The sequence below is a fragment of the Haliotis asinina genome, chromosome 16 (genome assembly GCF_037392515.1).
Source record: "Haliotis asinina isolate JCU_RB_2024 chromosome 16, JCU_Hal_asi_v2, whole genome shotgun sequence".
NCBI classification, from domain to species: domain Eukaryota; kingdom Metazoa; phylum Mollusca; class Gastropoda; order Lepetellida; family Haliotidae; genus Haliotis; species Haliotis asinina.
The window spans coordinates 21,219,639-21,245,596 of NC_090295.1; the positions used below are offsets into that span (position 1 = coordinate 21,219,639).

The 25,958-nt window shown below is 39.1% G+C and overlaps 3 protein-coding genes across 3 annotated transcripts in view; all 3 read left to right on the top strand.

The window, feature by feature from the left end:
- Window positions 1-13,980, top strand: part of LOC137267686 (plectin-like) — a 47,668-nt gene extending 33,688 nt beyond the window's left edge. The window contains exon 16 of the mRNA XM_067802153.1: window positions 13,717-13,980. Within this exon, the coding sequence (XP_067658254.1) occupies window positions 13,717-13,980 (264 nt within the window). The remainder of the gene's footprint in view (window positions 1-13,716) is intronic.
- A 35-nt stretch (window positions 13,981-14,015) lies between these two features.
- On the top strand, window positions 14,016-14,573 carry LOC137267687 (glutamate-rich protein 1-like). The gene has a single exon (XM_067802154.1). The coding sequence runs from the start codon at window positions 14,016-14,018 to the stop codon at window positions 14,571-14,573; it is 558 nt and encodes a 185-aa protein (XP_067658255.1).
- Window positions 14,574-15,310: 737 nt separating this feature from the next.
- LOC137267688 (ring-infected erythrocyte surface antigen-like) lies at window positions 15,311-16,333 on the top strand. Its single transcript, XM_067802155.1, has one exon. The coding sequence runs from the start codon at window positions 15,311-15,313 to the stop codon at window positions 16,331-16,333; it is 1,023 nt and encodes a 340-aa protein (XP_067658256.1).
- The last annotated feature ends 9,625 nt before the right edge of the window (window positions 16,334-25,958 follow it).

Sequence of the window (25,958 nt, forward strand, 5' to 3'; positions counted from 1 at the left end):
CATCTGGTGTCATCATGGTCATATGTTCATTGACTACACCATCCTATACAATGTCAGCTTTAAAAAATCTGGTCAAATAAACTCACACAAACAATGTCCTTTCCACTTTGTACTTACTTATTGCTTCCTTGCAAATTTAAAGAAGAAACATGTATGTCCTCCCTGATAAGAGACGTACATAACAATCAGAAAGAAAGAGGCCCATATTCTGTTAATCAGAGACACAGACATACTAAGCGCATACCTTTTCATGCCAGTTTTAACATGCCAGTTTTAACATCGAATCCTCATATAAAAACGCAAGTCATCACTGCCAATGATTCACTTCTTGACTGCATTGTTGGAAAGTACAGGCATGGACTGTATCATTGTCCATTGGGGACATTAAGACGAGGCTCGAATGAAAGGGGGTGAAACCAGGTACATGTCCCCTCAACTACATTTGCCTCAATATCAAATGAACTGATTACTGTACGCAATAGTCTCCAAAGAAGACTTGTAAATCTGCATTGGCATTGGTTAGTGATATGCTCTCGAAAGTGGAATATCCCCTGCGTTTTTGAAAGGGTATAGATAAAGCGTTGACGAAGAGTCTTGAAGCCAATTTATGAAGCAGCCTGATGATATAAATAGTTTGCTAGAATATTGCTTAAAGGAGCGAGAAACAATACTCACTCAATCATTCCTTTGAAGGCAGCTTAGTTATATCAAAGATATATTTGTGAGAGTTTGATCAAATCAAAGTTTGTGACAGATGGGTTTGATCAAATATAGGTTTGTGGCACTAGCATATCATGGAATAATGACTCTGTAGTTCTCGACTTTCGGCAACATCATACTTACATGGTTCTTGCATTTATTATTTCTTTCAATTCAGATTTTTTTATTTCACATTTACTCTGACGTGATTATGCTGGATAAACAAATTGTGTGTCTCTCGGACACATTCTTTTTTCAAAACGGATGAGGACGGTAGGAATTTTAACGAAAACAGTGAAGATGGAGGAACAGGTGTATTTTTTTTCTCTCAGAAATACAGTTTAGAAAGTTTAGGACGTGTTAATGAGTTGTAGATTCAGTTCTTATATACATTAGCTGTTACAGACATTCATTCGTATAGTGGTCAAATGGATGATCGGGACGCGGCCAAGTCAAAATTATTTTTCTTAAGTGGCTATAAAAATCGTTACGCAAACAAAAGAAACGCGCCGATCCCAGACAAACATTTCATTTTTTGTGTAGTCTCAATTGAGTCAGTGTGCTCGTTACCCAAATGTTCGTCCAATAACTATGCTTTTAGAACAAGTCAAACTCTCTCACGGTCATTCGGTGTATAAGATTATATGAAGCATTCGTAAAATAATCATTATGTGACAATGGACAACGCCACAGACAGTCAATAATTTTGATCAGATCTTGCTCTAAATCCAACACGAATCTAATGATAATCTTAGACGTATATTTGTTTTTATCTTCAATAAGTTCCAAAATATAGTCGTGATATGTATGCCCCTCACTTTTCCTAAGCTTTCTCATGACATTCGGCGTAATCTTTCCTGTCCACCCTCAACTAATGACTGACTAGGTTTAGTGCACTTCGTACTGTATTACAAACGTTCACAACTGTCATAGTTTATACCTCATATCCATCACAACAACAACGGATTTCACAAAGACAAAATCAAATTAAATTGTGATCAAAACACATTTGATTTTTTAATACTTGCTCAATTTTTACCAGATTCACAGCATTTGAAGTGGAAATAAAATTGAATGCAATCTGTGCGCTTTTGATTCCACAATCAAATCATATCTGCAGTGAAACAAGGATGACTAAACAGATATTTGACTTGTCAGTGAGCTCCCTTGGGTGTGGAAACAAATCAAATATTTATATGATTTTATCAATAATGAAATAGGAGAATATTGACAAATATGATAACATTGATCTGCCTGTCTGTCTGCTTACCGTCACACACAGCAATATTCCAGGTGCATATCTGCATTCTGCAAAGAATCAAATCTAAACCAGACAATCTGATGACTGGCATTAGAAGCACGACATGCATCAACCATGTAAGCCAGTCTGACAACCCAAGATTAAAGAAAACCATGGTGCTGTTGTACAAAGCGGCCTTAGCATTAAGTTGACTGTAACTCCCAGCCTTAAAATAGACTGAAAGTAGTCTTAGCAAGAAGGTGACTGTAACTCCCATACCTTAACATAGACTTTAGGTAGTCTTAATGCTAAGGTGACTGTAACTCCCATGCCTTAACATTGACTAACAAATTAACACTTGTTAGGAGTATCAAATATTATTTTTATAGTGAGTTTTATGATTCTCTAAGCGAATTTTATAGCAACATCATGGTGGGGGAAACCAGAAATAAGTTCCACACATTGTACCCATGAGGGGAATCAAACCCAGGTCTTCACCGTGACAAGCAAATGCTTTAACCACCAGGCTACTCCACTGTCCCTACTGTTATTAATTTTATAAAACTTCTTAACAAACAGACAGGAAAATCCTGGCTAAATGGAGTGAGTGGGCGAGTTTAGTTTTACGCCACACTCAGCAATATTCCAGCTATATGGCGGTGGTCTGTAATTATCGAGTCTGGACCAGACAATCCAGTGATCAACAGCATTTTCTGTGCAGTTGGGAACTGATGACATGTGTCAACCACGTTAGCGAGCCTGACCACCCGATCCTGTTAGTCGCCTCTTACGACAAGCATAGTCATCTTTTATGGCAAGCATGGGTTGCTGAAGGCCTATTCTACCCCGGGACCTTCACGGGTCGGCTAAATGGAAATTTACATGGTATGTGCTAAAACTTTAGGCAAAATTTCATTCAAAACCTGTTCAACATTATTTCCATTCTGAACTCATCTCATGAGTCTTGTCCTCAGTTTTTTGTTCACAATCAAATAATGTACCAAAGTGTCCAACGCATATCTGATACTCTTCTCATGGATTAGAGTTCTCACCGCACAAACTAATTGCAAAAAGTAACTGTTGAAAGAGAATCAAATTAACGGATAACAAATTTATCATGTCATTATTGAATCTTACAACACACCAAAAGCAACAAAATTAAGTTATAAATTAGCAAAAACACAAAATGTTATTATTCTTGTTCACATGCAGAGCAGGAAGATCCATGAATTTTTTCAATAAAATTTGGCCTCAACAGTAACTGATCACAATTTAAAATAATAGTGGCGGAAAGAAATTAGAGAACAGAAATTAAAACAACTACCGGGTATAGCACAATTATAGTCTCTTGTCAAATGGGGCCATCTGGATCATGAATGGTACTTTGAAATCATGCTTCTATACGACTTATTCACATATGTAGAATATTTAATTTGAGCATTGCCGTTTTCATGGACTGCTATGGCATGTTTGTCTATTCAGAGAAGACTTCCTTCAACAAAACAAAGGATAAATTTATAACTGCCGGAACAAGTCTGTTTGGTTTTCACTCTATCAATGTGTATTTTTGGCTTGAAATTGTTTGGGCAGGTCCATTTAGTGGGACTGGTGGAAAAGATGGCCAGTACTTAAATTAGTTATGGTAATATGTGTCTGTTTATAAAACCATGACACCCGTGAAGGTCCGGGTAGAATAGGCCTTCAGTAACCCGTGAAGGTCCCGGGGTAGAATAGGCCTTCAGCAACCCGTGAAGGTCCGGGTAGAATAGGCCTTCAGTAACCAATGCTTGCCATAAAAGGCGACTATGCTTGTCGTAAAAGGCGGCTAACAGGATCGGGTGGTGAGACTCGCTGACTTAGTTGACACATGTCATCGGTTCCCAATTGCACAGAAAATGCTCACGTTGTTGATTACTGGATTGTCTGGTCCAGACCCGATTATTTACACACCGCCGCCATATAGCTGGAATATAGCTGAGTGCAGAGTAAAACTCAACTGCATCAAATTGAAAGTTCAAAGAAAATGGCTATAACAGAACTGTATTGCCTCGTGATGTTTTTAGTCAAGATATTGCCATGGACGGTGAGAGTTTTAAAGAGACACACAAGCATTTGTTGACATACAACTTTGAGTTTGACCCAATCAACTTTAATTTATAACACTGGGTTTATATTTCACATCTCTCGGGATATTTCAGTCAGACTTTTGGAGCTTCATTCACATATCCTTCAGGGAATTCATTTATAATTCCATCAGAGTCAAAACAGCAAGGTTACATTTTAGAGTAACTTTGAAAATGCTTTGGTGATTTACAGTAGCTGAAAAATGATTATTTTATTTGCATATTCAATAAAACAATTCCCACATGAAACCTTCCAAAGGGTCACGAGTCACTATTTGGCTTGTCTCAGCATAACATGACTGGGTCACAAATGATTTGTTGACTCGGTGGCCAGCTTGAACAAAGGACAAAGTAACGTACAGTACATAATCTCCAAGTACCATGCATGTTTAGAGGCATCAAACTCAAATAAGTATGACAACTTCCACCCAGCAAAGGCATTATGGAAGAATCAAATTCATGTGTTGTTAAAATAAATACCCAACTCAAGAGTCAGTGAACTTATTTTTATGCTAAATTTAGCAGTATTCCAGCAATATCATGGCGGGGGACACCAGAAATGGGAGTCACCCATGTGGGGAATCAAATCAAATGTTCAGCATAACAAGTGAACACTTCAACCACAAGGCTACCCCACTGCCCCTCAATTTGCAAGCAACCATCAGTAAGCATGGCATTTGGTTTGTTGCAGCCTCTTTAACTCTAGTAATACACAACTGTTTATTCACACAATATGGAGTTACTGGTAGTATGACTTTGGCAAGACAGTGCAAAATGCAGTAAGTACTCAAAATCATATATGTGACACAAATACATATATATCTCAATTAAACATTGCATACATTATGCATCATCTGGTCCGTGCATATCAACGTCATTGTTTTGTCGTTTAACACATCACTCAGCAGTATTCAATCTATGTGGTGGTGGCTGTAAATAGGCAAGTCTGGACCAGACAATCAAGTGATCAATGCAATGAGAATCAATCTACACAAATAGGATAAGATGAGGCGTCAAACAAGTCAGCAAACCTAACCATCCTGTCAGTTGCTTTTAACGACAAGCATGGGTTACTGAACACCAAATGGAGGATTAGGTTTGACAATGGGAGTCTAGAGTGGATTAACATGTTACCTCCATGTTGGCTGTTAGGTGAGTGAGTTATGTTTACTGCTACTTTAACCAGTATATCAGTTATACCACTGTTAGGTGAGTGAGTTATGTTACTGCTATTTTGACCAGTATATCAGTTATACCACTGTTAGGTGAGTTATGTTTACTGCTATTTTGACCAGTATGTCAGTTATACCACTGTTAGATGAGTGAGTTATGTTTACTGCTATTTTGATCAGTGTGTCAGTTTCACCACTGTGTGAACATGATGTGGGGAAAACTAGGTGAGGCAGGTGGTTAAGCCATGAGCTGACAAATATGTCAATACTATCCTAGGAAACCCAGATTTGAACCCAGGCAACTGATGCACCAAAGGAACACAACTCGGCCTGGTTCAGAGGACAACCCAAGTTTCAAGGTTCCCTTGTGTGATGAAACCCCCACGGCGTCCTGGCTCAATCCCAGGTCAGTCTTACTATCAACAGCATCCGTGTTGTTATGACAAACCTTTGTGGCAGTATCCAGTTATAGCAATCATGACGATGGAATAGGTTAGTAGTGACGCAGTCTCATGTTAGTCTCCATATGTTCTGCTGGAGGCAAGACTGCCTGCCAGAAAATGTGTTTATGAATTGGGATATACTTGTCGTTTTCATCACCTGTAAGCCAAACTGTTATCAGATATGACAATATAGATATCATGTTCTCAAAAAATGTGTACCTGGCAATTTTGGGATCTTAGATAATGGATAGTGAATGGTCTTATGGTGTAAACAATTGGTGCTAAATATTTACAGCTTCAGAGGTGGAGATATTTTGGTTTGATGTGATTGATGTAGCATGCACAACTGTCACAACAAACAAGTGATACTGCATGCAATCAATGCCAAGCTGATGCTTATGTGGAGGATGTGCTTTGATATAAGGGTCATGTTTGGTGCATTCAAATTAATCAAAATTACACGATTGGTTTTTAGCTTCTCTCATGGTAAACATGTAGTGTCTAGGGGTGACCCTTTGTAAGTAGTGTGTAGGTTACAGACATGCATCTGGGTGAGCAAGTGAGTGTGCATGGTTTTACGTCACTTTTAGCAATATCTTCATTCCGGTAGTCAAAAGACCTCAGGCTTTTAGTACACTATATACCTTACTTTATAAACATTAAAGGAACAATAAATTTTCTATGTACCAATGCATATAAAATGTACATGGACAGGTTTTCAGTTTCTGTAGTATTTGAACTGTTTAACACTTGAAAATTCAAGCCTGACAATATTTTTCTTCAAAGTTTTCTGTAGTTAAGGAGGAAATGATGCTCAGCTTTATTGCTTTTGAATATAGTAATATCACAACTGGAGACACCAGAAATGGCCTTCACACATTGTACCTATGTTGGGAATCAAACCTGGATCTTTGGTGTGACGAGCTAGTGCTTTAACCACTAGGCTACCCCTCTTCCAAGCAATATTAGGCAATGTTCATATTTGAGAGTTTAGGGTAGTGGGGTGGTTAAAACATTCACTCTTCACACCAAACACCATGGTTCAATTCTCAAAATAGCTACAATGTGTGAAGCACATTTCAAGTGTTCCCCACCATGATATTGCTGAAAAATTGCTGAAATATTGGAGTGAAACCAGACTCCATCTTTGATCCTGTCATACATTAAAGGACATAAAACACATATGGTGTCCATACCTGGCCCTCTGACTTTGTTTGAAATATGCCTGTTTGCCAAACAGAGAATGGGTACCTGTCAGGATTAAGCAGTCATGTGGCCATTCCCATCCTACACCTCAAAGAGCTGGGAATGATTTTACACACACAACTCTATTGAAAAGTAAAAAAAACTGGAACTAATATGGTCACACCAGCAAGCAAGCTGAACATTTCTCAGCCACATTTGGCTCATGTGTCTGGAAGCTAAGTGATCCAGTGTTGTGGGGCTTTTTTCATTGCCTGTCGATCCAGCCAGTTGCACATCCATCATTGTCCTTATCATTGTTGGCTTCCCTGAAAGTACAAGACCTGCAAAGCTGACAATCCTGGGGAAATTTAGGTTTTTAGTTCCTACCAAAATTTTAATATTCAATATTTCGCAATATTGAGAAAGCTATTTGTGTCTGTTTCAGACTGGATTGCACACATGAGCTACAGTGTCCCTGAAGTGGCTTTGATAGAACAAATAACATGAAAAAACATATCCTTGTGAGCCTTGGATTACGTTCAATAACTATGAAAAAATAGATGACATAAACTATGATAACCTAGTGAGGTATGGACAACAGTAAGTTGCCATGACAACATGAAAACATGAAATAATATATCCTGGTGTGGTATGGATTTCATAAAATAGCCATGAATAATATGAAATAACATATTAAGGTCATCTACAGTGTCCATACAGTAGTCATAATAATATGAATAACATGATATACCATAACCATATGAGATACAATGCCCTTGAAATAGCCATATAAAAATAAAAAATATGAAATAACACATCGTTCATTAGTTAGATTTTGTCTTCTTTTGAATCTTGGCCACACACATTGTCGAAAACAAGAACAGGCTGATCTGTTCCAACGATAAAATCCCAAAATCTCGCCAGGAAGGTTGCGTACATCATACTGTTACCCAGACAGTTGTAACATCTACCACCAGGTGTCTCTCATACTAACTCTTGAGGAATGGGTTGTCATAAACAAAGACTCATGTGCGTTTATAATTTGCCATAATAAAGTCCAGATCACAAAGATGCATCTGGAGATTGTTCTCATGCAGTTGCCAACAGAGAGCAGTTGCGTGTTATTCTGGGCAAAATTTGTTGGAGTGGTTTTATTGCCAGAGATTTGGATGCATTTCGGATTGTTAGTATTAAAATCATTCAAGGAAAATCTCTTACAAGGTAAAATGGTGAGGTGCATTGATATGCATGAGTAAAGTCAGACAGAAACTTAAAGAGACAGCTGCAGCAGAACCGGGTAGATATATGTAAGTAAGCCGTGAATCGGCGGAGTTTGACTTTACAGTTTTAGCAGTATTCCAGTGTTCCCTTGTCACACTGAAAACCCAGTTTGATAACCTACTTGGGTACAATTTGTGAATCCTATTCAGGGCTTAGTTTAGTTCTTTGTTACTTGCACTGGTGCAACCCAATATAACAAAGTGCAACCTATTTATTTGTCTAATTTGCACCCTGTTTAAGTCAATTTTTGTAGAAATAAATCAACAATAAATCTAACTTTTTAAGCATAATTATGAGGGGCATTTATTAAAGATTTGCCCTGAGCCACTTTTAGTGGACTTAGAGGAACAAAACCTGGCACACTTATTAGTCCTTTTCTACACAGTGTGATGAGAGTGTATTTTGTGTAATTTGTATTATTATTGATTTATAAGTCATAGTTATTACTGGTTCACAGTGTTTTGAGTGATAGTTATTATGTGTCACATTTTGTAAGATAGTAATGGTATTTTTGTCTTTAAAGTAGCACTTTCACTCACTCACACACACACACACACACACACACACACACACACACAGAGAGAGAGTGAGACTTACACTGGAGTTGTGTCATCATTCATCCATTAATCTGCATTTGTCTGCCTCCCAAGACTTTGTACTTTGTGTCAAGGCAAATTCTTAACCATAACACTAGCAACCACCAAGAATTACACGTCTCCATGCATCTATGATCATGGGCTAAGTGGCAAATAGTAAAATGGCGATCTTCCAAAATGGCAGTCTTCTTTTGATAGACAGTGTTTTCATCAATGGCTGAATGAAGTCACCAAGAATATGTAATGGGGGCAGTTTCCAAAGATCTTTGAACACATTTTAACTGGCAATGCTAGTGATTACCACTTCATATGATGAGGCATACTTCAATGAGTTGCTTTCATTCCATGAAAGGTCTCTTTTGGTGTGCAACCTTCCAAGTACAAAAACTTGATCACTGCTCAGTACTCATCTGGTTCCACTGTCAGACCTTATACTTCAGTATAACTCTTGTCAAAGAAATAGCTTTCATATTTCCATGGTGAAAATTACCACATGACCCATAGCTATGTATCATTACTCACATGAAGCTTCAGCCACTTGTGAAAACCAGCAGTGGATCACGGGAAATCGTTAACGAATGCCCCTGATATGTCAGGTAATTTTTCGTCTAAACTTCAATAGCAAAATTCTGTCATTACATACTGCAATAAAAGCAGTGCAACTGGAATTTGTCTGGTGCAACTAGGTTCTTATTGTAGGTTGCACCTGGTGCAAATGGGTTAACATCTCTTAAATCGAGCCCTGCTATCACTGGTGTCCTCCACCGAGATATTGATGGAATATTGCTAAAAGGCCACACAGCTACTCACTCACAAGAACTTTGTATGTCGCATGTATCTCATGACTAGAAATGCCAAAGGTTTATCTTTCAAATTCAGTGTCACATCTAACTTAAAGTATTTCCCTTACTGTCAAGCATAAAGAGAAATGAGGGATTCATTTGAACTGACAACGTCGCAGTGTTCCTTAAGATCGGATTTCAACCTTTCAGAGGAAGTGTCTCGTTCTTGTAGAATTCCATTCCCAAGTCATTTACCAAACAAATTGAAGATTGCTTCATTGTGTAACCTCTTACAAAACTGACATTTCATTACGGTAGTCATGACAACAGTGTAATTTATACCATTCAGGACACACCCTTTGATGGTACAGTCAATCTGTTGCAGGTTGACTTTAGTGCAGCATTACACTCTCAATTTTCTGTCATTACATACTGCAATAAAAGCAGTGCAACTGGAATTTGTCTGGTGCAACTAGGTTCTTATTGTAGGTTGCACCTGGTGCAAATGGGTTAACATCTCTTAAATCGAGCCCTGCTATCACTGGTGTCCTCCACCGAGATATTGATGGAATATTGCTAAAAGGCCACACAGCTACTCACTCACAAGAACTTTGTATGTCGCATGTATCTCATGACTAGAAATGCCAAAGGTTTATCTTTCAAATTCAGTGTCACATCTAACTTAAAGTATTTCCCTTACTGTCAAGCATAAAGAGAAATGAGGGATTCATTTGAACTGACAACGTCGCAGTGTTCCTTAAGATCGGATTTCAACCTTTCAGAGGAAGTGTCTCGTTCTTGTAGAATTCCATTCCCAAGTCATTTACCAAACAAATTGAAGATTGCTTCATTGTGTAACCTCTTACAAAACTGACATTTCATTACGGTAGTCATGACAACAGTGTAATTTATACCATTCAGGACACACCCTTTGATGGTACAGTCACTCTGTTGCAGGTTGACTTTAGTGCAGCATTACACTCTCAATTGTCTCTCATCTAGTTGAGGTGATATGGGCAGATATATGTGCAATCTTCCCTCAAACTGTTAGAGAGAGAACACAACCTATCCTGAAAAAGTTACTTAATACCAAATTGTTGGCATTCAAATGACGTCTTGTGTTGCTTCTTATGTCTGGTTTACATTAATTTTTTCAAGGAAGTTTCCCGGTTCATAAAGTGCTCAAAATGTTTAAACCTGTCACAAATACATAGTTTTTCATTGGCTTGCAAACAATGCTGCATACAAACTCTTAGTGGTTTGGACCCGTTGAAAATGAATGTTGGCATAATTATCAATATTTTCAAGTGATAAATATGTTTTAAAATATTTAAAAACATACTCAAAACACAATTTTAGTTGTCAGTATGCACAGATAGTTCCTGCAAACTTATGACAAATGAATTGAAAACTATGAGAGCATTACCCTGAACACTTCTCTGCACTTTATTTCAAACATATTATCCTGGAAGTTGGAACAATTGACCTTTTCCACTTTTTCATTCTTGAATACCACAGGTTCAAAAATTTACAGAAGAAAAATTGCTCAATTTCAACCATTCTAATATTCCAGAACATTTCTAATATTTGAAATATTTCTGTAACTAGAAAATGGGACATTATCTGTATATCTCACCTGATCCACATATGGGCCGAGATTTTCGAAGCTCTCTTAGCGCTAACATAGTCGTAAGTTTATCTTATTATATGACACGACTATCTTAGTGCTAAGAGAGCTCAAAAATCAAGACCCAGGTAAGCAGCTTTCGCACCACATTATGCAGACTAAAGATGTCTGGAATTTATGCCTTTAATTCATAGTTTGAATAATGTTTTTACTATAAAAGATTTTACTTTGTATTGAGATTATACTCTTTTTTATCTCAAAATGAAAATGTGTAAGTTTAATTGTCCATGTGGTTCCAAGAGACATTTGTATTAAGTAATAATAATGTGTTTCTGAAGTGTAACTGAAATAGAGAGAAGTATTCAGAGATGTTCTCGCAAAGTGGAAGAACGGGCCTTGTTGAAAAATCTCTGAGAATTTAGTGTATGTATGTTTTTTTTTTTGAAATATTCTTGCAATATCATGGCAAGGGCACAAGAAACGGTTTCACACATTGTAATCTTGTGGGGAACTGAACCCTGGTCTAAAGCATGATGACTGAACACTTTCACCATTTACCTACTGCTCCAGCCCTCTGTGTGAAGGAAGACAAAACAGACATCATGAGTAAAAACAGGAGACTAACATATAGTACCACAGTGGAACTCGGAAAATATTTCATTTGAAATGAAAGAAAATCTGCCATGTAAATTCAAAAGGAGTCCACTGAAGTGGGAGAACCTGAGGAAAATCAGGACTTGCTTCATTTTCGGCTTCAACATAGCAGGGTGGGCAGAAAGAAATTATGATTCTGTAAAACATCCAAACAGGTAAGGTATTCAAAGTGATTATATTCATCTAAGCAGTAATAAAACTCACTCACTAATGACAGTGTGTGTATTCCTTTAATGCCTCTGATCTTTCTGGTGTGATTTATTGTGATAAAGTTCTGGACAGTTTGAAGGCGTAATTCTGTTTAACGATTATGGTCTTATTGTATGCTTTTTTCCATTGAAATGATGAAAAGCAGACTTCTAATTCAATCCCACTTGAGTTTCAGCGCAAACATCAAGTGTCACTACAGGCAGTTGGTTTGAGAACACAATTGTTAGGGACAGTTATTTGCCATGAAATATATTTTTGTACTTTACTGCCAGGTTAGAGTGACATAACTTTGAAGATCCAGTTTTAGTTTAACATTCATGGAATCCAATTCGGATATTATCAAACTGTTTCAAACAGAAGACTTTCAACTATTCAATTTGTGCATGCCTTTGACAAATGAATTTGGGTTAGAGAAGAACAGAAAATACTTGAATGAGTCTCAAATTGTTAAAAGTGAAATAGATGCACCACATGCAACATAATAGCCTCCATGGTATACCTGAAATTAAATCTTCATCATTTGGTGAAGCAGGATATAAGGTGTGTTGCATTATAACTTAATTTATAGGTCTTGGAACCAAGTCATTCAGATATGTTCAATAAAAAAGGAAGAACATTTTTCTGCTGAAAGTGAAGAAGGTGTATGAAATAAAGTGCTGGTCTGGTTGGGGGAAATGGTTGTTGATCTGTGTGCAGAAAGCACTGGTTTGGTCTGTAGGTGGTGTTGGTTGGGCCTGAAGGAGGTGTTGGTTAGGGATGTTAGTAGTGTTGGGATATGTTGGGTGAGGATGTTGGAAGTGTTGCTTGGGGATGTTGGAAGTGTGGGTTGGGCCTTGAGTTCTTGCTTGGGGATGTCGGAAGTGTTAGTTGGGTACTTTGGAGGTCTTGGTTGAGGATGTTGGGAGTGTTGGTTTGGAATGTGTAGGATGTTGGTTAGTTTGTAGTTTGAGGTGTTGGTTAGGCCTGCAGGCTTGGTGCAGATGTTGACTGTTTGGCTGGGGATTTGGGATGTGTTGGTTGGGCCAATACAAGGTCTTGGTTGTGGATGTTGTAAGCGTTGGTTTGGAATGTGTGGGATGTTGGTTAGGGATATTTCAGGTGTTGCTTGGGTAGTTTGGAGGTGTTGCTTGGGGATGGAAATGTTGGTTGGGTCTACAGCATTTCTTTACTGGTGATGTTGGAGGTCTTGGTTGGGAATGATGGAGGTCTTGGCTGGGCATGTAGGAGGTCTTGTTGGGAGTGTTGGTTGGGGATGTAGGCAGTGATAGTTGGGGATGCAGGAGGTTTGGGTTTGGGATCCTGGAGGTATTAGTTGGGAATGCAGGAATTGTTGGTTGGGGTTGTAGGAAGTGTTGGTTAGGGGTGCAGGGTGGATTGATTGGGATGTATGAGCTGTTGGTTGGGGATGTAGGAGATGCTAGTTGGGGATTCAGGAAGTGTTGGTTGGTTGGGGATGCATGAGGTTTTGGTTAGGTATCTTGGAGGTATCCGTTGGGGATGTAGGAAGCTTTGAGTGGGATATATGAGCTGTTGGCTGTTGGGGATCTGTGAGGTGTTGGTTGTAGATGTTGGAGTTGTTAATTGTGGATGTTGCAAGTGTTTGTTATGCAGCTTCGTCCAGAAGGAGGTGTTGGTTGGAGATGATGGTTGGGTATTGTGGAGGTGTTGTTGGGGATGTAGGTTAAGTCATTTGTGTTGGTGTAGGTGTGGGAGGTGTTTGGCCAGGTAACACTGAAGGCTGGAGTGGATGAGATTATACAGGATGGAGCAGATGAGATTATGGAGGATGGAGCAGATGAGATTATGGAGGATGGAGCAGATGAGATTATGGAGGATGGAGCAGATGAGATTATGGAGGGTAGAGCAGATGAGATTATAGAGGATGGAGCAGATGAGATTATGGAGGATGGAGTGGATGAGATTATAGAGGATGCAGCAGATGAGATTATGGAGCAGATGAGATTATAGAGGATGGAGCAGATGAGGTTGGAGCAGATGAGATTATGGAGGATGGAGTGGATGAGATTATAGAGGATGCAGCAGATGAGATTATGGAGGATGGAGCATATGAGATTATGGAGGATGGAGCAGATGAGATTATGGAGGATGGAGCAGATGAGATTATGGAGGATGGAGCAGATGAGATTATGGAGGATGGAGTGTATGAGATTATAGAGGATGGAGCAGATGAGATTATGGAGGATGGAGCATATGAGATTATGGAGGATGGAGCAGATGAGATTATACAGGATGGAGTGGATGAGATTATAGAGGATGCAGCAGATGAGATTATGGAGGATGGAGTGTATGAGATTATAGAGGATGGAGCAGATGAGATTATGGAGGATGGAGCATATGAGATTATGGAGGATGGAGCAGATGAGATTATGGAGTATGGAGCATATGAGATTATAGAGGATGGAGCAGATGAGATTATGGAGTATGGAGCATATGAGATTATGGAGGATGGAGTGTATGAGATTATGGAGGATGGAGTGTATGAGATTATAGAGGATGGAGCAGATGAGATTATGGAGGATGGAGCATATGAGATTATGTAGGATGGAGCATATGAGATTATGGAGTATGGAGCATATGAGATTATAGAGGATGGAGCAGATGAGATTATAGAGGATGGAGCAGATGAGATTATGGAGTATGGAGCATATGAGATTATGGAGGATGGAGCAGATGAGATTATGGTGGATGGAGCACATGAGATTATGGAGAATGGAGCACATGAGATTATGGAGGATGGAGCACATGAGATTATGGAGGATGGAGCAGATGAGATTATGGAGATGGAGCCGATGAGATTATGGAGGATGCAGCAGATGAGATTATGGAGGATAGAGCGGATGAGATTATGGAGGATGCAGCAGATGAGATTATGGTGGATGGAGCAGATGAGATTATGGAGATGGAGCGGATGAGATTACAGAGGATGGAGCGGATGAGATTATGGAGGATGGAGCAGATGAGATTATAGAGGCTGGAGCAGATGAGATTATGGAGGATGGAGTGGATGAGATTATAGAGGATGCAGCAGATGAGATTATGGAGCAGATGAGATTATAGAGGATGGAGCAGATGAGGTTGGAGCAGATGAGATTATGGAGGATGGAGTGGATGAGATTATAGAGAATGCAGCAGATGAGATTATGGAGGATGGAGCATATGAGATTATGGAGTGTAGAGCAGATGAGATTATGGAGGATGGAGCAGATGAGATTATAGAGGATGCAGCAGATGAGATTATGGAGCGGATGAGATTATAGAGGATGGAGCAGATGAGATTATGGTGGATGGAGCAGATGAGATTATGGAGGATGGAGCGGATGAGATTATGGAGCATGAAGCAGATGGGATTATACAGGATGGAGAAGATGAGATTATGGTGGATGAAGCAGATGAGATTATACAGGATGGAGCTGATGAGATTATGGAGGATGGAGCAGATGAGATTATGGAGGATGGAGCTGATGAGATTATGGTGGATGAAGCAGATGAGATTATACAGGATGGAGCTGATGAGATTATACAGGATGGAGCGGATGAGATTATGGAGGATGGAGCAGATGATATTATAGAGGATGGAGTGGATGAGATTATGGAGTATGGAGCAGATGAGATTATACAGGATGGAGCGGATGAGATTATAGAGGATGGAGCAGATGATATTATAGAGGATGGAGCAGATGAGATTATGGAGCATGAAGCAGATGAGATTATACAGGATGGAGCGGATGAGATTATGGAGCATGAAGCAGATGAGATTATACAGGATGGAGAAGATGAGATTATGGTGGATGAAGCAGATGAGATTATACAGGATGGAGCTGATGAGATTATGGAGGATGGAGCAGATGAGATTATACAGGATGGAGAAGATGAGATTATGGAGGATGGAGCAGATGAGATTATACAGGATGGAGCAGATGAGATTATAGAGGATGGAGCAGATGATATTATAGAGGATGGAGTGGATGAGATTATGGAGTATGGAGCAGATGAGATTATGGAGAATGGAGCAGATGAGATCATGGAGAATGGAGTGGATGAGATTATACAGGATGGAGCTGATGAGATTATGGAGGATGGAGCAGATGAGATTATACAGGATGGAGCGGATGAGATTATAGAGGATGGAGCAGATGATATTATAGAGGATGGAGTGGATGAGATTATGGAGTATGGAGCAGATGAGATTATGGAGAATGGAGCAGATGAGATTATGGAGGATGGAGCTTACATTACACCAAATATGGTAGTCTCTATGAGACCAGCAGGGACCATCAATCGGAATTACGGGTCAGAGTAACAGAGTTGGGAACTAATTGACAGGAAACTATTATTTCCTCCAACGAAGGTGTCAAACCTAGAATTAGTTGTAACTATCAATTAGAAAGCTGGTGAAACCCTCATGATAATGGGTAATGGTATTGTAATGGCACAGGCACCAGTATAACAATGGAAGCTGCTATGGTGATGAGTTGTCAGCAGGAATTAAGATCATGTTTCACTTTCAATTACAGGAATGCACAGCCCTGGGTTGATTAGAAGGCAGAATAGGTCCCTGGAGTCAATAGAATTGGGCCCTGTAGGGACAGGGATACAGTCACAGAACATCTCCCCAATGGCTCCACTGCATTTTTGTCATTTGAGTCGACTGCAATAAGTACAAGTAAACCAATGAAAGGTCCCCCGTGATCCATGTTTGTCACTGGAAATGAGTAATTTCAGGAAGTGTTGGTTGGTTGGGGATACATGTGGTTTTGGTTAGGTATCTTGGAGGTGTTGGTTGGGGGTGTAGGAAGCTTTGATTGGGATATATGAGCTGTTGGTTGGGGATCTGTGAGGTGTTGGTTGTGGATGTTGATTTCAGGACCAGTAATGCAATGACAGAATAGAACCTCAGTTCTCCATGTTTGTTATGAGAATTGACTGTTTCTTGGAAACGTAATTCAATGACAGAATATGTCCCTCTCCTCCATGTTGGTCATCTGAGTTGACTGTTTCTAAGACCTTTAATCCAATGACAGAATAGGTCCCCAGTCCATGTTGGTCATCTGACTGTTTCTAGGACCAGTAATCCAGTGAAAGGATAGATTCCCAGCAGCATTCGAAATAACCACCAGCCTGGAGGGCAAACAACGGTTGCTATTGTATCAGGCAAGTAGTTTCAAATATCTGCAGGCGCTTGTGGCCTTTAGTAAATTTAGTCTTTTTTCTCAACAAGAATTTTTCATACAGTTGTTTACTATATTAACATTCTAGAAGCAGTGATGATCCTCCATGTTACTGACAATATCGCTTTCTGGTATTTCAGTGCTTTGAGCACAGGAATGTCAACACCAGTCCTTAACAAACAAAAATGTCTCTCTCCACCATAGGCTTTGCTAATTGATTGTGTGGAAACAGTCTGAAACTGTGTATAAAGTGTCTAGTCTACTTTGTTTTTATTGGTTTGACAAAATGGCCCTGCAGATTCGATGCAGGGCTTGTAGATTGTAAAGCCTGCACCCTGATGGCCAACTGACAAATTAAAGCATTGCAAACACTGGACAGTTGTCCATGTTTGACATTAGAACTGACTGTTGTGAGGACAAGTAACCTAATGACAGAATAGATTCCCTGTCCTCTAGCTTGTGAGGACCAGTAATCCAATGAAAGAATAGATCTCCAGTCCTCTATGTTGCCAGGACCAGTCATTCAATGAAAGAATAGATCTCCAGTCCTCTATGTTGTGAGGACCAGTAATCCAATGGCAGAATAGACCTCCAGTGCTCTCTGTTGCCAGGACCAGTAACCTAATGACAGAATAGACCTCCAGTCCTCTATGTTGCCAGGACCAGTAATCTAATGACAGAATAGATCTCCAGTGCTCTATGTTGCCAGAACCAATAATCTAATGACAGAATAGATCTCCAGTCCTCTATGTTGCCAGAACCAATAATCTAATGACAGAATAGATCTCCAGTCCTCTGTGTTGTGAGGACCAGCAATCCAATGACTGAATAGATTCCCAGTCCTGTATGTTATAGGCACCAGCAATCCAATGACTGAATAGATTCCAAGTCCTCTATGTTTGTCACCATTTCATTACATTCGAATGTATGTGATAGGAAACCTTTTGGTGATGTTTTGTCAGAATAATTGTCACACATCATTTGAAGAACTGGGGAAGCTCTGCATGTAATGGAGTGCACTGTTACAGGGCATGTGAATTTAAAATTTGGCTTCCTTAAAGAGCTTCCTTAAACATGTCCTACCCTGTTGACCCTGCAACTAATGCGAAGGCAAGCCTTGGATAGTTGTTACTTTATCAACTCATGTTATATTTGATATCAGTAGACACTTGGGTGAGAATCTCTATATGTACTAAAACAAACACCCTGTCTCCAACAAATATTGCCTTCCTTGAATATTCAAACAGACTGTTTAAGATTTAAGTTTGTTAGCTCGAAGGAATATCATTCTTTAAGTTTTATCAAAAATTCCTGAACTTTCATAGCCACTGAAGAATTTCTGATATTATACCTTTATGAAAAGTTGAAGGGATCAAATTCCCTCCAATCCCGTGACAGGTGGAATGAGAGGATGTTGACTTTTCCAGAAAGTATTCAGACTGCTGACAAGAAAACAAAAAGGTCAACTGCAGCTTAAAGCAGGCAATTTCTTGAATGTGATTAGAAAATGGCAGCACAGATGGTTCAAGAAGACAAGTCATGGAGAGACTACAAATGGCACAAATGTGACTAGCAGATAGGGACATGCCCTGGAGGAGAGCAATGGGATGACATATTTGTCAGTACATGATTCTGTGGACCTTCCTTTATAATGGGAAGCACATCAGTGTTTTACCAATGAATTAGCAGATCCACAGGTACTGTAGCTCACCTTCATGTGTTAAACTTGAGTGGTCATTGTGAATGTCTTAACTCAAGAATAATAATATACACAATTTGTACAGCATCCTGTATGATTTAGGAGTTAAAACACTTTAAGTTCTTTTGCACTTTCTGATAACACAGATTCAGAAATTTCATCCCAGATCCTGAATACAGCAGGGCTCAAATTAGAGCTTTGTTCCTTGCAAGGGGCAACCCAATTTTTCAAAGTGCAACCTAATTATTGGTCTCATTTACACCAGGTGCAAGTCAAGTTTTAGAGGGTAAACTTCTGACCAAAACATGTAAGTAGTAAGGGGTACAAAGTAATAATAATAGCCATTTATAAAGTCCCTGTTTCGACACACTTGTGCATGCTCAAAGAATGGTGCTTGCATTTGTTTCCCATAGTGTTGTTACAATTATATGCCCCAAAATATGAAAGGGGTTTTACTAAACTCTTACAACATTGCTTTCAGTTAATCTCAGTCTCTCATGGCTGTCAACTGCATTGTTTGACCCAAGCATAAAAGTACATTATATAATTATGCATTGATGTATTTAGCATCTCTGATGCTAAACTAAATAAAATTTGGACGTGTTCCTTTTTAAGAAGGGGTTTAATATCACACAATATCACCTGCAGTGCCAACACAAGGACTGGCTATAAACATTGATAATATAAAACTTTATTATCGAAGATAATATTAATAAGAAAATCGTGCTATCAATAATATCGTACATAAATGCGTGATAGAGTAAAATTTTAACTTACTCACACAGCACTAATAAGTTAGGTCTTTATTCACAGCACATTGTATTATCAATCTCAGCTCCCTGGGGAATATACAACTCTTGCAGTCACTGGGTGCACCAAGTTCATGTGGTTTTCCCATCCTTACAAGATACTGAATCACAGCTGGGTGGACAGGGACACATAGTGACAGTGCTTTGTCCAAGTTTACTGCACGTTGCTGTTCCTGCAACTAGGCATTTGCATGTATTCCTGTGGCCACCATCTGGTCATCTACCAAACAATTCGTGAGTTCTTTCAAGTGCACAGGGTGGTGCACTGTCTGTTACTTTCTGACTTTTTTTGGCATTTTTACCAAAGTTCTCCCATATTTATCAATGATCAATCTACGTTTATGCAACAATTATCGATAACATGACAATGATGTACACTGATTGCTTCATTCATTTGTTGAACACAACATGATTCAATGGAGCTATTTGAAAACTGAAAGAGGTTTAAACGTAGTGTTGGTGATAATACCAGTTAACCTGTATATTGTAGTTCGAACTGAACAATACAAAATATTGTGGTACATTTTTCATGAACCAGTTCACCCAAAAGGATCAGCAATTTCTGTGACCATGATCGCTACTTTTCATGATACAGTCAAAAACACTAACATTGTATTCCCTTTATATTATAGTACATTAACAGTTTGGAGAAGGTTTATTGCCCCTAATTACTGGACATCTCTGTGTCTTTCAAACAATATAAATAAATAGCTGCAGACACTTTTTCTCAAGTTCCAAGCTTTAGACCGAAGTCCTCAATTTTCAGTTAATCCCTTGTACGATCATATCAAAGTCCTGCCAGTGGCCAGTAACATTGCTTCAAAGAAAGGAAACAACAGGAATTTCATTACCTGAAACCATGTGTTACACTTTCACAAAATACTGCAATAGATATACTACTACATGCCAACACATTTCACAATATATCACAATACGAAAATTTTGGCAATACCAAACACTATCTAAAAGCATGTAATTCAAAAGAAGGGGTGCTCACTTCATGCTACAGATTTCTAATAGGAGACACTATTAAGTGGGGAGGTTTTAAACATGTCAGTTATGGCTGTGGCCTTTGAATCAATACAAACAAAATATCTTAAAAGCCTTACTCTGAGACCATTTCTATGTAGGATATAGGACAGAGTCGTAGTTAGATTCCTCCTAAAGCCACGAAAAATATTTCCAATATTGTTTGGTTTGGTGTTAAACACTACACTCAGCAGAATTCCAGCTATATGGCAGCTGTTTGTAAATAAGCATGCCTGAACTAGACAATCCAGTGATCAACAGCATGAGCATTGATCTATGCAAATGGGATATGATGATGTGTCAATCAAGTCAGCAGGTCTGACCAACCGATGCCCTTAGTGACCTCTTGTGATAGTTATTGATAACTGAAGATCAGTCTAACCTAAAACTTCTAGGCTTTCAAATAATTCAGTGAGTGTATCACATCCATGGGCAATAGTGGTCTGACAATCTCCTATCCTGCTTGCTTCATCTCTGATAAGTGTCTGATACATTAACCACACAGACTATCATCATTTTTTTTTACATTAAATCCACCAGTGGTTATTTACTGAGAATAATGAGATAAAAAAAAATTGATAAAAAACATCCTTGGTTTGATCTTGAAACTGACATTTTCTGGCAAATCATCCATGAAGATGCCAACAAGTGATTTTAATCGGAGCTTTCCCATAGAAACAGTTTTGCTGCAAGACATGTTTGTCATTCTGATGGGGTAAATGATATTATTGACATATGGCCATCGTTTACTTTAACAGGATCAGTTCCAGTTGAACAAGAGCAGTTCGAACAAATGCCTCGATTCAAAGCAACAGTCATTGTTTGACAGTGACTGATCAACCATATTGGATGTTGGGGATACATGTGTGAGTAGACAAATCTCTGACATCAATTGTAGAGAGAAGGTATGAGATGCCAATACGAGGAGCACTGTCAGGTGAGCGAGTACATTACAGTGTGTTCCAGTTAATAGAAATAATCCAACAATGGTTGCAGTGACCAAACAACCACACAATCAGTCACACTTTCTCAGAATCGAACACAAATGATTATGTCATTACTGTTTTTGTGTTTGAAACCCTTGAGGATGAAACATTTCTTAGAAGTTGTCAGGGCCAGAAAACATGTTTAATTCTTAGAAATCTCATGATTGAATATTTTTTGAAAACCCGGCCGGGGAACTTTATGTTCTGAACTCCTGGTACAATACTCATCACTTTAAAGTAGCAAGTTGCATCATTTTACTTTGGATTTGAAATTTGTAAATACACTTTGCACAGTTTCTAAATGAAACAACAACCAAATCCCAATAGAGAACCACAAGTTTTTTTCTTTATGCTTATCTGCAACAACATCCTGAATAGACAAATCTTAAAAAAAATGCTAACCAATTTTTTTCGATGACTGTTTTCTGATTGGTAATGAACCAGTCATCAACTGTGAGACTTCACTAGTTCTATGTGGGTCATCGTACATTGTAAGAAGTCCTAAATCACACGTCAGTTTGCTGTGAACTGTCAACCACATTTGTGCAATAATCAAATAAGAACCTATCTAATGGGTTTGGATGAGGAAAGGCCTTGGCTTATCTGTGGTGCCACAAATAAAATGAGCTTTGTCTCGTCAGGGGAAGATCTGGGTAGAGTAGGACCTCATCAACCCATGCTTCCTACAACAGGTGACTATTATTAACTTGTCGTAAGAGGCAACTAACAAGAATGGGTGTTCAGGCTCGCTGACTTGGTTGGCACATGTCATCATGTCCCAAATGTGTAGACCGATGCTCCTGCTGTTGATCACTGGATTGTCTGGTCCAGACTCAATAATTTACAGACTGCTGCCATATAGCTGGGATATTGCTGAGTGAGGAGTACACCTGAACTCAGTCAGTCAGTAATTAATTACAGATCGCTGACGTATAGCTGGGATATTGCTGAGTGAGGAGTACACCTAAACTCAGTCAGTCAGTAATTAATTACAGATTGCTGATGTATAGCTGGGATATTGCTGAGTGAGGAGTACACTTAACTCAGTCAGTCAGTAATTAATTACAGATTGCTGATGTATAGCTGGGATATTGCTGAGAGTGGCATTAAACAACAAACAAGACTGTACTTTGAGCCAACCAAAGTTTGAGACATCAGTGCTCAACACAATGGTGATATAGCTGTTTTTGATTTTTATGTTTTTTACTGACCCACTTCTGATTTTCCCTGACATAATAAACAACCAGATACTCACCATGACGTGGAAACAAACTGAATACATTTACAGAGCAAAACCAACTAAAAAGAGACAATGCTAGAAAACATTTCTCTTGGTAGTAGATCACTGCCTAATAATTCATTTTGTTATATCATTGGGTATGTTTTAACTAAATCACTTGTAGGTTTGCCCAGCAAAACAAGTTAAAATGTAAAGGGTATGAAAAGTTGCATGTTTCCATCAAGGGTAATACAGTCTGATGTGCTCCTGTATGTAGTGGTGTTACCCAAGCCAGTAAGCGAGACTGCTACAAGAAGAATTACATCGGATCGTGTTACCAAAGTGAGAAGTTTACAACATATTTATCTTACCGCCATGTTAAATGTACAAAACAGGGTGAGAGTTTGTAACCTGTAAATAAGCTGACCACCTTCTACTCATTTTTGGTCCTCAAAATTCATAATATAGAGTAACTAGGCACTGTCATCTTTCCATCCAGTTTTCCAGAACCATCTTCAGTTTCAAAATAAAAACTAATCATGATGAATGCCCAAATATTTGTTGCTGAAATTATTTACATTGAAAAATCTGACTTGCAGAAGAATAATTAAGATAGTTATAACATTACTCTACAGCAAAACCCTTCTCTGCACTAAGATGAATTTTGAAAGGCTTGACGTCAGAAATGGATGCATGTTTGGAATGCAGAACATCCAGAAGGAAACGAGAATGTGAAGTGTTTGGTTATTTCTGGATGGTGATCAGAGCAGCATTTTATTGGGACCATCTCTTCATTAACTGTTTATTATTGCCTCGGTAAAAAATCCATCAAGGTTTCAAGCACATATTTTAAAGGACATATCCTTTGCAGTTCACCAGTATTTACAATGATTGATTTTATATACAGTGTGAAAATACATACATGAGGATAGCACAGCAAAATATTTATATAACAAATGTTCCAAAAGTATTGACAACTGTAAATGTAGTACTGGTACTGTTTAACGTACCTCTAGTTTCTATGAGATACATCACTTTATACTTCATTGTCTATGTCCTGAACCATTGAATCTATTTTTAAGATTATTTCTACCATGTTACTTGGTTGCTTCAGAAAACTGAAAACTAATTTACACAAATTTCACAAATGCTTCAAACTATCCACTCTCCAAAGCCACAGTGTTAACCACAGACAAAAGTTTGATTTCATCCTTCATATTTGTAGATACTACAAATATGTTTGCATATGTCTGGTTTGTCAAGATGAATCTTACCAAACATGCTTTTGTTAGCCTTCCATGTATCACTAGGCTGAGTCTTCATCACAAAAACCATAGAATACCCTCTAAACAGACACCAACACAACAGATTACCCTCTAAACAGGCCACCAAAACAGAATACCCTACAAACAACTCACCAAAATAGGATACCGTCCAAACAGCTCACCAACACAGAATACCCTCTAAACAGACACCAACACAGAATACCCTCTAACCGATACCAACACCATAGAATATCCTCTAAACAGGCCACCAACACAGAATACCCCCTAAACAGATGTAGCAGGGAGTGGCGTCATCCTTAAGATGACATCCTCACCTTGTCAGCTTGCTGACAGGGTTAACCTCTTTGGTCATGTGGACAAGGCGTCCGACTTCGGATCAGAAGGTCCGTTGTTCGAATCCCAACACGGGACTCAGAAATTTTGTGGCTGCTACACAGACACCAACACCACAGAATACCCTCTAAACAGGCCACCAATACAAAATACCTTCTAAACAGGCCACCAACACAGAATACCCTCTAAGCAGGCCACCAAAACAGAATACCCTCTAAACAGGCCACCAATACAAAATACCTTCTAAACAGGCCATCAACACAGAATACCCTCTAAACAGGCCACCAAAACAGAATACCCTCTAGACAGGCCACATACACAGAATACCCTCTGAACAGATCACCAACACAAAATACCCTCCAAACAACCCATCAACAAAATACCCTCCAAACAGACCACCAAGACAGAATACCCTCTAAACAGCTCACCGACACAGAATACACTCTAACCAGACACCAACAGAGAACCCCTAAACAGATGTAGCAGGGCGTGGAGTCATCCCACAGAAGACATCCTTACCTTGTCAGCTTGTTGACAGGGTTAACCTCTTTGGTCATGTGGACAAGGCGTCCAACTTCGGATCAGAAGGTCTGCTGTTCGAATCCCAACACGGGACTCGGAAATTTTGTGGCCGCTACACAGACACCAACACCATAGAATACCCTCTAAACAGACACCAATACCCTCTAAACAGGCCACCAATACAAAATACCCTCTAAACAGGCCACCAAAACAGAATACCCTCTAAACAGGCCACAAACACGGAATACCCCCTAAACAGGCCACCAAGACTACAGAATACCCTCTAACCAAACACATACATAGAATACCCTCTGAACAGATCACCAACACAAAATACCCTCTAAACAGCCATCAACAAAATACCCTCTAAACAGACCCCAACACAGAATACCCTCCAAACAGACTATCCTCTAAACAAACAACCTATACAGATTACCCTCTAAAACAGACCACCAGCATATACTAGTATCTCCCCTAAACATATCACCAACACGGAATACCGTCTAAACAGACACCAACACTGCAGAATACTCTCTAACCAAACACATAGACGGAATACCCTCCAAATGAATCATTAACAGAATACCTTCAAAACAAATCACCATCAAATTCCCTCTAAACAGATCCCCACTGAGAAACCTCCAAACAGATCCCCACTGAGAATCCTCCAAACAGATCCCCACTGACAATCCTCCAAACAGATCCCCACTGAGAATCCTCCAAACCTGATCCCCACTGACAATCCTCCAAACAGATCACAGACACAAAGGTTGACATCACTGTGGATGCAATACATTGACTTCAGACATCCTCATGTAAATTTGTACTCCCTCGTCAGTAGTAGTAAAACGTGTAGACATTGAGTAATTAGTGA